Source organism: Hypanus sabinus, chromosome 8 (genome assembly GCF_030144855.1).
Source record: "Hypanus sabinus isolate sHypSab1 chromosome 8, sHypSab1.hap1, whole genome shotgun sequence".
Lineage (NCBI taxonomy): Eukaryota > Metazoa > Chordata > Chondrichthyes > Myliobatiformes > Dasyatidae > Hypanus > Hypanus sabinus.
The window spans coordinates 16,135,640-16,151,161 of NC_082713.1; the positions used below are offsets into that span (position 1 = coordinate 16,135,640).

The 15,522-nt window shown below is 43.1% G+C and overlaps 1 protein-coding gene across 5 annotated transcripts in view; it reads left to right on the forward strand.

Annotated features, from left to right (window-relative positions):
* The window catches only part of si:zfos-2326c3.2 (mitogen-activated protein kinase kinase kinase kinase 4), a 322,043-nt gene that overhangs the window by 291,212 nt on the left and 15,309 nt on the right, over positions 1 to 15,522 (forward strand). For all 5 annotated transcript variants that reach the window (XM_059976720.1, XM_059976715.1, XM_059976716.1 and 2 more), the window contains 2 exons: positions 3,198 to 3,357; positions 12,292 to 12,431. In XM_059976720.1, the coding sequence (XP_059832703.1) occupies positions 3,198 to 3,357; positions 12,292 to 12,431 (300 nt within the window). The remainder of the gene's footprint in view (positions 1 to 3,197; positions 3,358 to 12,291; positions 12,432 to 15,522) is intronic.

A 15,522-nucleotide genomic window follows, 5' to 3' on the forward strand; every position in this document is an offset into this window, starting at 1 on the left:
AAGGACCACACATCACACAATGGATCCACTGGAACTCTCTCAGAAGTCAAGGTCAAGTTTATTGTCATTTAACTGTGTAAATGTATATATTGTATATCGAAACAAGACAATATATTTTCTGAACCAGGGTGTAAAACACAGTAGTACACATAACACACGATAACTTATAAAAGTAAGAATAAAATCTACAGATGAATCACACACAGATAACAAATTAAAGTGCATTAATATTAAATATTGTAAGGTATGGAACTAATTTACCAGTGACACTTTGAATATGATGTGGCAGGGAGGTCAGAAACCTAATTGCCTGGGGGATGAAACTGTTCTCACCCTGTCCATTCTTGTTTTTATGCATCATAGTCTCCTGCCTGATAGAAGAAAGTCAAAGAGGATGCTGGATGGATGGGTGGGATCCTTAACAAAACTAGGGGCCCTGCGTCTGCAGCACTTCTGATAAGTATCCCTGATGGATGATAGGAAGACTCATATGATCCTCTCAGCTGTTCTTCCAGTCCTTTGTAGGGACTTCTGGTCTGATGCTCATCTGCTCCCACACCATATGGAGATGCTACTTGTCAGGACTCTCAACGGTGCTCCTGTAAAACAGACAGACAGACAGGCATACTTTATTGACCGCGAGGGAAATTGGGTTTCATTACAGCCGCACCAAGAATAGTGAAGAAATATAGCAATATAAAACCATAAATAATTAAATAATAATAAGCTATTCATGCCAAGTGGAAATAAGTCCAGGACCAGCCTATTGGCTCAGGGTGTCTGACACTCCGAGGGAGGAGTTGTAAAGTTTGATGGCCACAGGCAGGAATGACTTTCTATAACGCTCAGTGTTACATCTCAGTGGAATGAGTCTCTGGCTGAATGTACTCCTGTGCCTAACCAGTACATTATGGAGTGGATGGGAGACATTGTCCAAGATGGCATGCAACTTGGACAGCATCCTCTTTTCAGTCACCACCGTCAGATAGTCCAGTTACACCCCCACAACATCACTGGCCTTACGAATGAATTTGTTGATTCTGTTGGTGTCTGCTACCCTCAGCCTGCTGCCCCAGCACACAACAGCCAACATGATAGCACTGGCCACCACAGACTCGTAGAACATCCTCAGCATCGTCCAGCAGATGTTAAAGGACCTCAGTCTCCTCAGGAAATAGAGATGGCTCTGACCCTTCTTGTAGACAGCCTCAGTGATCTTTGACCAGTCCAGTTTATTGTCAATTCATATCCCCAGGTATTTGTAATCCTCCACCATGTCCACACTGACCCCTTGGATGGAAAAAGGGGTCACCGGTGCCTCAGCCCTCCTCAGGTCCACCACCAGCTCCTTAGACTTTTTCACATTAAGCTGCAGATGATTCTGCTCGCACCATGTGACAAAGTTTCCCACCTTAGCCCTGTACTCAGCCTCATCTCCCTTGCTGATGCATCCAACGATGGCAGAGTCATCAGAAAACTTCTGAAGATGGCAAGACTCTGTGCAGTAGTTGAAGTCCGAGGTGTAGATGGTGAAGAGAATGGGAGACAGGACAGTCCCCTGTGGAGCCCCAGTGCTGCTGACCACTCTGTCTGACACACAGTGTTGCAAGCCAGTCAGGTAATCAGTAATCCATGTCACCAGGGAAGCATCCACCTGCATCACTGTCAGCTTCTCACCCAGCAGAGCAGGGCGGACGGTGTTGAACACACTGGAGAAGTCAAAAAACATGACCCTCACAGTGAGACCCAGACCTGCTCACAATATTCCAAACGCAGTTGGACAGATGACTTGAAAAGCCTCAGCATTACTGTACACCTTTGCTCTTATTTTCTCGTTTCAAAATGAATGCTAACATTGCGATTTCATCAGTCATAGAAAATTACAGCACAGATTCAGGTCCTCGGCCCATCTAGTCCACGCTGAACCAATTAAACTGTCGAGTCCCATCGACCTGCACCTGGACCGTGAGACCTCAATACCCCTGTCATCCATGTACCAATCCAGACTTCTCTTAATGTTGAAATCAAGCTGGCATGCACCACTTGTGCTGGCAGCTCTTTCACACTCTCAGGACCCTCTGAGTGAAGAAGTTTCCCCTCATGTCCCCTTAAACTTTTCACTTTTCACCCTTAACCTATGACCTATAGTTGTAGTCCCACCCATCCTCAATGGGGAAAAAAAAAAGTCTACTTGCACTTGCCCCATCTATAGCCCTCATAATGTTGTTCTCCCCCTCAATCTTCTCTGTTCCAAAGAATAAAGTCCTGCCCGCTAGGAGTTTAACATTGCAATCACTGACTTGCAGTTCAACGCTGAAATCATTGAACACCGCTCCTAAATGAAATTGCCAGGTGGAAATATTAACATTGTGTAGGAGAAACAAGTAGAGAAGAAACTGCGCTGCTGCCTATACTGGAGAAATGAAGGGGTTCACCTTCTCCTAGTTCAGCGGCAGACAGTGCAACAGTAACACCAGTGATTGTGCAGCCGCTGGAAATCCAAGGCAGCACACATTAAATGCTGGAAGAACTCAGCAGGTCAGGCAGCATCTCTGGAAACGAACAGTCAACGTTTCGGGGCGAGACGGCATCTCCGAAGCTCAGCGATCCGGTTCATCTGCCTTTCCTTTTATTCCGCGCTCCCATCTTTCACACGCTCCAAAAATAAAGCACCCCCTTGGTGCCGTGATGTTATGTGGCATGCTGCTGGCGTGGACACCCCCAGCGGTAGGCTATCTTGCTCTGAATTATCACCTGATGGCGAGGAAGCCTTTATTAAGCTGGCTTGCTGTCGGGCATTGCAGTACCGTTCGCAAGCTCGCCGATCGAGATTCAGGCTCTGCCCTTTGCCTCTCTTTCCGCGTCCCTCATGAGAATAACAAGGCAGCGGATGAAAATTGCCCTCCGACTGTGGATGCCTGTGCTAATGCTGAGGATAGTAGCCGCTGGGAAATGGGATTCCACCGGCTGCTTAAACACACACAGCCTGGCAAGTAAAGAATAAAGTGATTTGCTCTCTCTCCCACGCTGTTGCTGCAAATGAGACTTTTTTATATGTAAAAAAAAATCCTAAGTAATAAATATGTTTGTAACAGTCTTGTGCGTAAAGTGTTGTGGTACTCCCAGTGTGTTTGCGATTGCTGTGGAGTTAATGTTCTGGCCGTTTAGTAATTTTTTCACGTGAACCTCCGATTCAGATTCAAGGAAGCATTCAGCCGCACGCCATCATCATCCTTCCGAACACGAACGGAATGGAGCTGCTGATTTGCTACGAAGATGAAGGGGTCTATGTAAATACCTACGGCCGGATCACCAAAGAGATAGTCATGCAGTGGGGAGAGATGCCCAACTCAATCGGTAAGTCTGCCTTCAGCTCTCGCCTTTCTTACTGCTGGCCTTTCCTATTTCTGCCCAAAGTTGTTCAACTTGTCCTCAACTCAATGGGTCGCACTCTTTCCCCCAGGTCAGCTGCGCTTTAATGTCCCGTGAACAGCTCCATCTATCCCGCGAAAGATAATTCGGAGACAGCACCAGACCGAGACCTTGTATGCAACTGGTCTCCTTTCCCCCCTCACCCACCAAAGTTACCGAGAGTAGCACACATTTCTTTTTTTAATAATTTGTATGACTGAATAGAGTTGGTCATTTGGAAATTGTCCGGGATTTGTTTCCGTTTCCCGCCCTTTTCCTCTGAAGTTCCGACATGATTAATGATGGACAAAGGCAAGAACAGAATCGTGTGCCTGTTGAAAGAAACTAAGACAAAAATTTCCTGAGTTGGTCAGCGGGTGGAGCAGCATCCATGGTGAGATAAACAGGAGTGACATTTCAGGTTACAACTCCTGGATGAAACAGCATCATCCATTTGGGTGCACAGCAGCGTAGCAGTTAAGGCCAACAATCCAGGTCCAATTCCACTGCCGTCTGTAGGGAATGTGTACGTTCACCATGTGTCTGCGGGGGTTTCCTCCGGGTGCTGTAGTTTCCTCCCACATTGTGAAGGCCTACTGGGTTAGTAGACATTCTTCACATGGTGTAATTGTACTCTCATTGCTGTTCCATTCTATGGGAAGGATGTACTCTTTACAGACCAGTGCCGGAATTGAACTCTGAACTTGGTAACACCCCCCCCCCCCCCCCCCCCCCCCCCCCCCCCCCCCGCTGTAATCAGTCAGTGCCATAGAAAACTACAGCACAGAAACAGGGCCTTCAGCCCACATGGTCTGTGCTAAAACAATTTAAACTGCCTACTCCCATCGACCTGCACCCAGACCATACCCCTGCCATCGATGTACCTATCTAAACTTCTCTTAAATGTTGAAATCGAGCTGACATGCACCACTTGTGCTGGCAGCTCATTCCACACTCTCATGACCCTCCGAGTGAAGAACTTTCCCCTCATGTTCACCTTTTACCCTTAACCCATGATATCTCGTGGTAGTTCCACTCAACCACAGTGGAAAAAGCTTGCTTGCATGTACCCTATGTATCTAGTGTCACGCTAACCGCTACGTTACCTTGGTGCCCCAACTTTGAACTTTTGAACTATGATCTTTAACCACTTATCGTGGTTGGAGTGTAACTGGGCAGTGTGGGTTTGTTGGGCCAGAAGGCTGCATTAGCATTAACAATTTCTAAATAAATCACACAGTTATAGAGACACAAGAGATTTCTATTGTTGGAATCTGGACCCAAAAAACAAGTTGCTGCAGGAATACAGTGTCAAGCAGCATCTGTGGTGACAAAGGGATGACCAATGGTATCAGTCCTGACACAGGGACCCGACCTGAAATGTCAGCTGCCTCCTTACTTCCACAGATGCTGCCTGACCTGCTGAGTTCCTCCAGCAGCTTCTTATTTCAGTGTAGCAGTTAGTGTAACTCTTTACAGCACCTGTGATCAGGGGTCGGGGTTTAATTCCCACTGCTGACTGTAAAGAGTTTACACGTTCTCCCCGTGACTGTATGGGCTTCCTCCAGGTGCTCCGGTTTTCTCCCACTATCCAAAGTGGTACAGATTAGTAAGTGCTCGGCCAGCTACGTCAGCGCTGGAAGTGTGGTGACACTTGCAGGCTGCCCCAGGACAGTCCACCGACTGTGTTGGCCATTAATGCATTTCACTGTATTTTTCAATGTTTCGAAGCACACGTGAAGAATAAAGATAATTTTTAGCTGCCGATAAAGTGCAGTGCAGGTAAACAATAAAGTGTAAGGTCATAGTTCATAAAATTCAAAGTAAATTTTATTATCAAGTAACATATTGAAAATGTCACCATATACTACCCTGAGATTCACTTCTTGCAAACATTCACAGTAAGTAGAAACAAACACAATAGAGTCAATGAAAAGCTGCACAAAAACGGACAAACAACCACTGTGGAAAAATACAACAAATTGTGCAAATGCAAGAAAGAACAAAACAAAATAATAAAATTAATTACATAAATAATAAATATTGAGAACCTGAGATGCAGAGTCTCTGAAACTGAGTCGATAGGTTTTGGAATCAGTTCAGTGTTGGGGATGAATGAAGTTATCCACAATGGCTCAGCTGCCTAATAACATAGTGAGGTAGAATGCGAAATCTGCATGGACTCAGTGGGCTGAAAGACCTGATTCTGTGCTGGATGGGTCTGTTATTTTTCTCACCCTTCCTTTCATGGGTTTGAGAAAAGTCACACAGCAGCTTCTCTCTAGGCTCCACAATTCTTCAAATTTTGAGGCTAAGCAAGGAACCATTCAATCTATCATATGGTATATCTCCCAATCCCTGAAATAGAAATCTCTTTAATCCCACTTTCACAAATCTTTTTTCCCTCTAGACCAGCGACACTTTCTCTCACTGCTTTAGTTACTATTATGCTCCTGTTTAAAATTTGCTGTTGAATCTCCATCCACTCTCATTTAAGGCAATGAATTCCAGATTATTAATAAATTGAGGTGTGACTCATTGCTGTTTGCATCTGGCAATAACAGTTGTCATGGCAGGAAGTTATATACTTTTAAGGAAAAGCTGCATTTGCAGGGTATTTGTGCAGACAACTTTATTCTGATATTATTCTGATGCAAAGGTAGATCTGGCCCTTATTGCTTCTTCAGTACTTTTATCTAAAACCTTCTAAATCACTCTTCTCTCTACTGCAGGGAATTCTCACTAACACCCACACTCAAACCTTTAGAATAGGAATCAAGTTTAAGCAGTTTGGTATCTGAGAACTGTGGGTTTTAGAAGCTCTGTGCACTCCTCATTCTTCTTTTCCTTTATATAAAAAAACATTTGTTAGGATGTCACTAAGGTGTGATGTCCTGTAAAAAGTTTTTTTTTTCATCTTTATCACTAAGTACAATGTATAGGCTCCACAGTAGTTTAACAACTAGCGAGATGCTATCACAGCTCAGGGCATCAGAATTTGGAGTTCAATTCCGATATTTTCCATGAGGAGGCAGTGCATCCTCCCCATGGAATACATGGGTTTTCTCCATATGCTCTGGTTTCCCCCCACATTCCAAAGACATACCGGTTTGCAGGTCATTTGATCATTGTAAATTGTCCTGTGATTAGGCTAGGGTTAAATTGAGGGTTATTAGAAGGCACAGTTAGAAGGATCAGAAGGGCCTATTCCCTGCTGTATCTCAATAAATAAGCAGATCAGTAAAACAGTGCTAATTCATTCGGTAATTATCTGAATTAATTTTATTTATTTATTGAGAAAGAGCACGGAATAGCCCCGTCTGACCCTTTGAGCCATGATGCCCAGCAAACCCCCGATTTAACCCTAGCCTAATCATGGTACAATTTACAATGACCAATTAACCTTCCAATGTACATCTTTGGACTGCGAGTGGAGACCGGAGCACCCAGAGGAAAACCCATGCAGTCACGGGGAGAACGTACAAACTCCTTACAGGCATCGGCAGGAAATTAGAACTAAATATTTGTAGGTTTGGTTTTCACACGTGTTTTCACAATATAATATAATAAAGCTGTTAGTAGAGCTGCTTCCTCACAAATCCAGTGAGCTGAGTTCAATCCCGACCTCCGGTGCTTTCCGTGTGGAGATTGAACGTTCTTCCTGAAATTCACCACTTCAAGCATCAAGGATCAGCTTTATTCATGATATACATTAGGAATTTACTGTGACATGCAACAAAAAGTAACATTCAACAATTAAAAAAAGAGTAAAGCATTATAAAAAATAAACTGAGTGGTTAAAGTACAGATACGAACTAAAATGTGCATAAATACCACCATGTATCTGGAAAGTAAACAACATTATAAAAAGTGGTTTAAAGTGTTTACAGTGCAATGGCTGAGGTAACAGAAAGAGGGAGTGGGGAGGTTGCAACTGGTGTGGACAATTGGCACAATCATAATTCATGGTCAAAAATGCCTGAACAAATTTATGAAGTGGTGCAATTTGATCCAGAAATTATTGCAATGGTGTTCCACTTGGGAATTAACTGATGGGTATATACCTAACTCTGAAAAGGTACGTGTGTGCATATGAATAATTAGGCCAGAATTTTTAAGTAGGTTACTGATCGACTTTGATATTCCCATAACAGCATTCCACAGTGAGCCACACTGTTTTTAGGTTTACCAGGCACCATGTATAACTTTCTTTCTTTCAGTAACCACGTTCTGCCTCCCAATCTGAATATCCAGTGCTTGTCATAAATTCTTTATTCCTTCTCCAAAATCCTTGTGGTATATATTGTTCTTCTAATTTTGCTCCACCATTAAAATTTCGAGATACTCCATCCAAAGAAACATTCATGCTTTTTCATCAGGTATTGGTGTTACTATTTTTCTGCTGTGGGTATCATGACACAGTTTTGTGTTGTTTTGTATGTCATCGTGGTAGATCATGCCATGCATACAGTACTATGCAAAAGTCTTAGGCACCCTAGCTAGATATATGTGCCTAAGATTTTTGAGCAGTACTGTACTAATTTTATGTATTGCACTGTACTGCTGCCACAAAAAAAACACATTTCATGACATAAGTGAGTGATGGTAAATCTGATTGTGATATGGGTCTGTATTGTGGACGAGATTGGGAAGCAGGCAGGGAGAGAGGAATCATGGTTGGGGAGAGGAGAGGGAGAGTGACATTCTGTAATGGTCAATAAACCAACTGTTTGGAATCAAATGACCTTGCCCAGTGTCTCAGGGCTGGGTGTGTCCACCCCTGCCACTTCTTCATTCTCTGTAAACTGTCATAATGACCGGCTGATTAGATATTTGCATACCAAACAGGTGTACAGACTTGCCTAATAATGTGACCAATCTTCTCAGAATAAAGTGACTGAACTTCTCAGTCAGCAAATTAAAACTACACAAAGTTTAATGTGATCACAGGTGTAGGTTGAGAAGGAGTAACATGGTTTCTCCCTGATCCAGAAACTAAAAAATATCACAACTGCCTCTTTTAGTTATTCACAGGTTCAGATTCATTGATTTAACACATGTACATTGAAACAAACAATGAAATGCACTATTTGTGTTAAAGTATCCTAAGGATGTGCTTGGGACAGACACTAGTGTCAACACATATTCCAATGCCAAAGTAGTATGCCTACCATGTTCATAGAACAACACAAACAATAATAATAGCAGAACAACAGTAACAAAACAAGCCCTGTCCTCCTTCACACCCACCCATGTATGCACATACACAGTCTTCCAATCCTAGGAATGGCTGTTTCCAGCCTCTGGCCCCCAAACTCCAGTGGAATTGTGGATTCGTCAACATTGGGCCTTCAACTTCTTCAGTAGACTTGCAGACTCACAAACCCTGGGCTCCTGTCATCGGGCCTTGATGTCCAGACCTCAACTGACCATTGAGGACTCACAGATGATGGCCAATAAGGACCCTGAATGAAGGCCTCAAACTCATGACTCTCTTAAAACCGGGACCACGAGCCCCTGACCTTAAACTCTGGTCTAATGAACTCATGTACCTTGGGGGTCACAGGTCCTCATGCCTCCTGCCTGCATGGAACTCCAGTTCCGGAACTCACTGACAACTCATTGACCTGAGGGAGGTCACCAGCCCTCATGCTCGCTGGTCTCAAAGGTTCTGCTTCATTACACCAATATTTGGCTTTTTTTGTTTAATATCGTGATCAGAACCCCAGTGAGGGATATGCTTTAACACTCACTTGCTTAAGCCATCATCCCTGCTGGGGCATAGGCCGCTGACAGTAGCACACAAAAACACTCTGGCCTGGGCCAAAGGTTGATTGTTCCTTTGACTTCCGCTTTCACCAGTCAAATTCGGACAACTTCCAGATGAAGATCCTTCCTCTCCCTGGGATGAAGACTTTGGAGCTACTGTTGGTGCTTCAGTAACTCTGGGTTTTTACGGGATAGGGTTGCTAACCACATGTCTAACCCTCCTCCTTTTGCAGCTGGGCTTGGGACCATCCATGGAGGAATTGAACTGCTTTAATAGTTGTTTTTATTTGTCCTGCTAGACTAATTAGATTGAGATAAAGATCAGCATGAAGGGAAAGTACTGGATTTGCCTTTTGAACAGATATCAGGACTGACAGATCTGGGACACAAAGCAGAATGCTAAGAATACCATTTCATATTCATCTTTACACTTAAATCTCCCTGACCTGTTCATTGCTCACTTATCTACATGAACAAAAACTGAGCCACAGTCAGATTAAAATATGCAGTGAAGTCAGAGGGTGTTGACTACATTCCACTCTGGTTTAGCCCACTTTTAATCCATGGTAATAATTATTTACATTTTTTTTGGTACACCTGTCACTATCTAATCAGCCAATTATTTTGCAACAATTCAATGCATAAAAGCATGCAGACGTGATCAAGAGGTTCAGTTGTTGTTCAGACTAAACATCCGATTGGGGAAGAAATCTAAGTCACTTTGACCGTGGACTGATTGTTGGTGCTAGACGAGGTGGTTTAAGTACCTCAGAGACCACTGATCTCCTGGGACAATAGACTCTAGAGCAGGGGTTTCCAAACTCTTTTTATGCCATGGACCCCTACTGTTAACTGAGGGGTCCGTGGAGCCCAGGTTGGAAACCCTGCTTTAGAATTTGTAGTGAATGGTGCAGAAAACCAAAGAAAAAACAAATATCCAGTGAGCGGCAGTCCTGTAGGTGAAAATACCTTGTTAATGAGAGAGGTCAGAGGATGGCCAGACTATTCAAGCTGACAGAAAGGAGACAGTAATTCACATAACCACACATTACAACAGTGGTGCGCAGAAGAGCATCTCTGAACATGCAACACGTCGAAGCTTAAAGTGGATGGGCTACAGTAGCGGAAGACCAGGAACATTCACTCAGTGACCACTCTATTAGGTGCAGGAGGTATCTAATAAAGTAGGTACTGAATATATTTATTGCCAGCATTGAAGTTCATCCCATCTAGTAACTTATTAATGTTCTCTCCGTTTAATGTGATGGATTGCAAATCACTGAATGTAGGCAGTTCTGGTTAGTACTGTTTTCATGTTGATACTCCATTACTAAAGCTTTACCTTACAGTGAAAAACTTTTCTTTGTGTGAAGTAACTTCTGTTTGCGTCCAGTGGGAAACTGTTACCTATTTCTATCAGCCAATATAAAGTTCAAGTTCAAGTTAATTGTCATTCAACTCTATACCTGTGTACTGCCAAACAAAACATCGTTCCTCCAGGCCAAGGTGCACACACACAACACATAAAGAAATATTAATACAAATAAATTAACAAATTAATAACATTAATGCATTAATAACACAAGTTTAAAAAGTGAACAATATAATGCTACTGGTGCTTCTTACATGATGAGACCTGGGTGGTGGCAGTGAGTTCAGTGTTCTCACAGCCTGGGGAAAAAGCTGTTTCCCAGCCTAACAGTCCTTGCCCTAATGCTACGGTATCTCCCACCTGTCGGTAGGGGGTCAATCAGATTGTTGGATGGATAGGAGGGATTACTGACAATGCTACGGGCCCTGCTCCTGATAAATACCTCTGATGGGTGAAAGAGAGAACACAGTGAGAACCCATTGAACGTCAGTGTGAAATAATTTACACAGTAATGTCAGCGGCCAGGATTCAGTGCCAGGGAGTTAATGATTCCTGGGATGAAGGCAAACTTTTGTACTGATTTCACTGATAATCAGAACCATGAAAAGTTTACACTTTAACTAGTCGCCAGTTTTTAATATCTCAGTGGTACTGAATCATCCATTTCCTGTGTTCTAAGAAGTCATTGGCACTGGGGAGGTATACAAATGTGGTGTTGCAAAGCACACTGACGCATTGTGATATTGATCTCCCCTCTTTCTCTCAAGTCTTGATAAAGGGTCTCGGCCTGAAACATCAGCTGTCTGTTTACATCTGCAGAGAGTAGATGTGGAGAACACATTTCCAACAATGGGGGAGTCTAGGACCAAAGGACCAGGATGTCCCTGTAGAACAGAGATGAGGAGTAATTTCTTTAGCCAGAGGGAGATTGAATCTGTGGAATTCATTGCCACAGATGAATGTAGAACCCAATGAAGGAGTGGAATAGTGGTTAGCACAACGTTTTACAGTACAGATGACCTGAATTCAATTCCTTCAGCTGCTTGTAAGGAGTTTGTATGTTCTCTCCGTGACTGATGAATTTCCTCCGGGTGCTCAGGTTTCCTCCCATAGTCCAAAGATGTACCAGTTAGGAGGTTAATTGGTCATTGTAAATTGTCCTGAGATTAGGCTCGGGTTAAATCAGGGGATTGCTGTGTGGCATGGCTTAAAGGGCTGGAAGGGCCTGTTTCACAATACATTTCATTTTAAAAAGTCATTGGGTATATTTTAAAATTAGCTTTATTTATCACATGTACATTGCAACATCAAAACATGCAGTGCTATATATCGTTTGCTTCAGCGACCGACACAATCCAAGGACGTGCTGGGGAGAGGGGGCAGCCTGCAAGTTTCACCATGCTCCCATTGCCAACATAGCATGCCCACAATTTACCAACTGTAAGTCATACAGTACATCTCTGGAATGTGGCAGGGAAACTGGAGCACCATGCGGCCACAGAGAGAATTCACAAACTCCTGACAGACAATAGCGGAATTGAACCTGGGTCGCTAGGACTGTAATAGCATTGGTCTAACTGTTGTGCCACCCTGCAGCCCGCCCGGAGGATGCTTGCCTCACTTCCTTCAAGAGATGAGTGCAGAAAAGTTGATTTGTTGGCAGACCGCAGAGAAAAATGATGAGCATTCTGGCACACACTAAGTATTAAATATTTTCAATATTCTGTTTTATTTTGCAGCCTACATCCAGTCAAATCACATCATGGGTTGGGGAGAGAAAGCAATTGAGCTTCGTTGTGTGACTGATGGGCGGCTTGACGGAGTATTTATGCACAAAAAAGAACAGAAGCTTAAGTTCCTGTGTGAAAGGAATGACAAGGTGAGTGATGAGAAACACATAGTCTAGGGAATTAAACATCTGTTTCTCTAGTTGATGAACTCTCTGGGACAGCGATTTCTGGTTTGTTAGTTTTATCATAAATGCCTAGTTAGTGGATGATCATATTCTCAGAGAGCACTACAGTTGTAGTACTTCACGCTTTGGCTTGGTCTTCTGCCTAGTCCCATCTACCTGTATGTGGACCACAGCCCTTCACATCCTTCTTGTCCTTGTACTGTCTAAACCCCTCTTAAATGTCACAATTGAGCCCACATCTAACAGACAGACAGACAGACTTTATTGATCCCGAGGGAAATTGGGTTTCGTTACAGTCGCACCAACCAAGAATAGTGTAGACAATATAGCAACATAAAACTATAAACAATTAAATAATAATAGGTAAATTATGCCAAGTGGAACTAAGTCCAGGACCAGCCTATTGGCTCAGGGTGTCTGACACTCCGAGGTAGGAGTTGTAACTCTGCCATTGTCTGCTCATAGCACACTCACAGCACCCTCTGAGTGAAGAGGAACCCCTCCAATTCCTCAAGTCAGTGGTTCCCAACCTGGGGTCCACGGATCCCTTGGTTAGTGGTAGGGGTCCATTGCATAAACAAGATTGGGAAGCCCTGCCTTGAATATATCACTTTTCACCCAATACTTGTGACCTCTAAAACAAGTTTAGGGTGAAAGGTGAAATATCTAAGGGAGATCTGAGGAGGAGCCTCTTCCCTCAGAAAGGGGTGTGAGTGTGGAATGCGCTGCCAGCCTCTGAGTGAAGGGGAAAAAGCCTGCATGTATTTGACCTACCTAAAACCCTCATTATATTGTAGACCTCCATAAGGTCTCCCCTCATCCTCCTGCACTCAGGGGAACAAGGTCCTAACTGATTCAACCTTTCCCTATAACTCAGGTCCTCAAGTCATGCCAACATCCTTGTAAATTTCGTTGCAGTCATTTAGGCTCCTTGAAATCTTTCCTGTAGGTAGGTGACCAGGTGGCATGGTAGCATGCTGATTGGTGTAATGCTATTATAGCGCCAACAACCCAGGTAAAGAGTTCATACATTTTGTCCACGACTGTGTGGGTTTCCTCCGGGTGCTCCGGTTTCCTCCCACATTCCTGAAACACACGGGTTAGCAGGTTAATTGGTCATGTGGGTGTAATGAGTGGCACAGGCTTGTTGGACCGGAAAGGCCTGTTAATGTGCTGAATATCTAAATAAATAAAAGTAAAAACTGCCAAGAATGCTTGAGATTCAGCCTCACTAATGTTTTATACACCATCTCGAGCAGTGATTAGAGAATGACAGAGTTCACAAGAGGAGCTCAGTCTTTCCCTTGACTTTGACTTACTTTATCATGTGCCTCCAAGAACCCCAAAACCTCATCCTTTATAATAGACTCTAACATTTTCCCATAAGTCAGGCTAACTGGCCTATAATTTCCTTTCTTCTGCCTCCCTCCTTTATTAAAGAATGGAGTGACATTTGCAATTTTCCAGAATTCCAGAACCCTTTCCACAATCTGGTGATTTTTGAAAGATCATTAATAATGCTTCCACAGTCTCTTTAGCTACCTTTTTTCAGAACCCTGGGGTGTAGTCCATCTGGGTCAGATAACTTATCTACCTTCAGGCCTTTCAGCTTCTCAAGTACCTTCTCCTTTGTACTAAACTCACCTCTGACCCCTGACACTCTGAACTTCTGGGATTCTGCTAGTGGCTCCCACACTGAAGATTGATGCAAAATACTTAGTAAGTTTGTCCACCATTTCTATGCTGTCCTTTTACCAACTCTCTAGCTTCATTTTCCAATGACCTAATATCCACTTTTCACCTCTTATGAAGTTCAGAAGAATGATCCCAGAATGAAAAAGTTAATGTATGAGGGGTGGCTCAAAGTCTGTATTTGCTGGAGTTTAGAGTAATGGAGGTTGGGGATCTCATTGAAACCTATTGAATATTGAAAGGTTTGGATTGAGTGGACGTAGGGCGGATGTTTCCTATGGTGTGGGAATCTAGGACTAGAGGGCACACCTCAGTCTAGAGGGATGTCCTTTTAGAACAGAAATGAGGAGAAATTTCTTTTGTCAGAGATTAATGAATCTGTGGAATTAATTGCCACAGATAGCTGTGTATGCCAAGTCATTGGGTATATTTAAGAGGAAGTTGGTAGGCTCTTGAATAATCAGGGCATCAAATAATACAGGGAGAAGTCAGGAGAATGGGGTTGAAAGGGGTAATAAATCAACCATGATGGAACGGTGGAGCTGACCCAATGGGCTGAATGGCTTCATTCTGCTCTTTTGCCGTATGTTCTTTTACTCATATTTCTGAAAAAAAACTTTAGATAGCCTTTTTGATATTATGATCAAGCTTACATTCATATTTAATTTTTATCTCTCATGTTTATTTCAGTTGCATTTTGTTGGTTTTTAAAAGCTTCCCAATCCTCAAACCCCACCCCCCACGAAATTTTGCTGTATTGTATGCCCTTTTTTTTTTATTTTATACTCTCTTTGATTTCCTTCATCACCCACAGTTGCCTCCTCCTCCCTATAAAAGACATCTTCAACTTTGGCCTTCCAAATTTCCCCCAAAAACTCCAGCCATTGCTGTTCTGCCATCATCCCTGCTAGTTTCCCCTTTCAATCAACTTTGGCCAACTCCTGTCTCGTGCCTCTGTAATTCCCTTTAATCTACTGGAATACTGATATATCTGACTTTAGCTTCTCACTCTCAAACTGCTGGGCAAATTCTATCATATTAGGATTATTACATCCTAAGGGATCTATTTTCCTTAAGCTCTCTAATCAAGTCTAGTTCATTGCACAGCACCCAATCCAGAATTCCCTATACCCTTGTGGGCTCAACATTCAGCTGTTCTGAAAAGTCATCTTGTGGACTTTCTATATATTCCCTCCTTTGGGATCCAACACCAACCTCATTTTCCCAATCTACCTGCACATTGAAATTCCCCATGACTATCTTAACATCGCCCTTATTACGTGGCTTTTCTATTTCCTGGTGAATTTTATATCCCACATCTTGGCTACCGTTTGGGGCCTGAATTTAATTCCCAGCAGGGTCT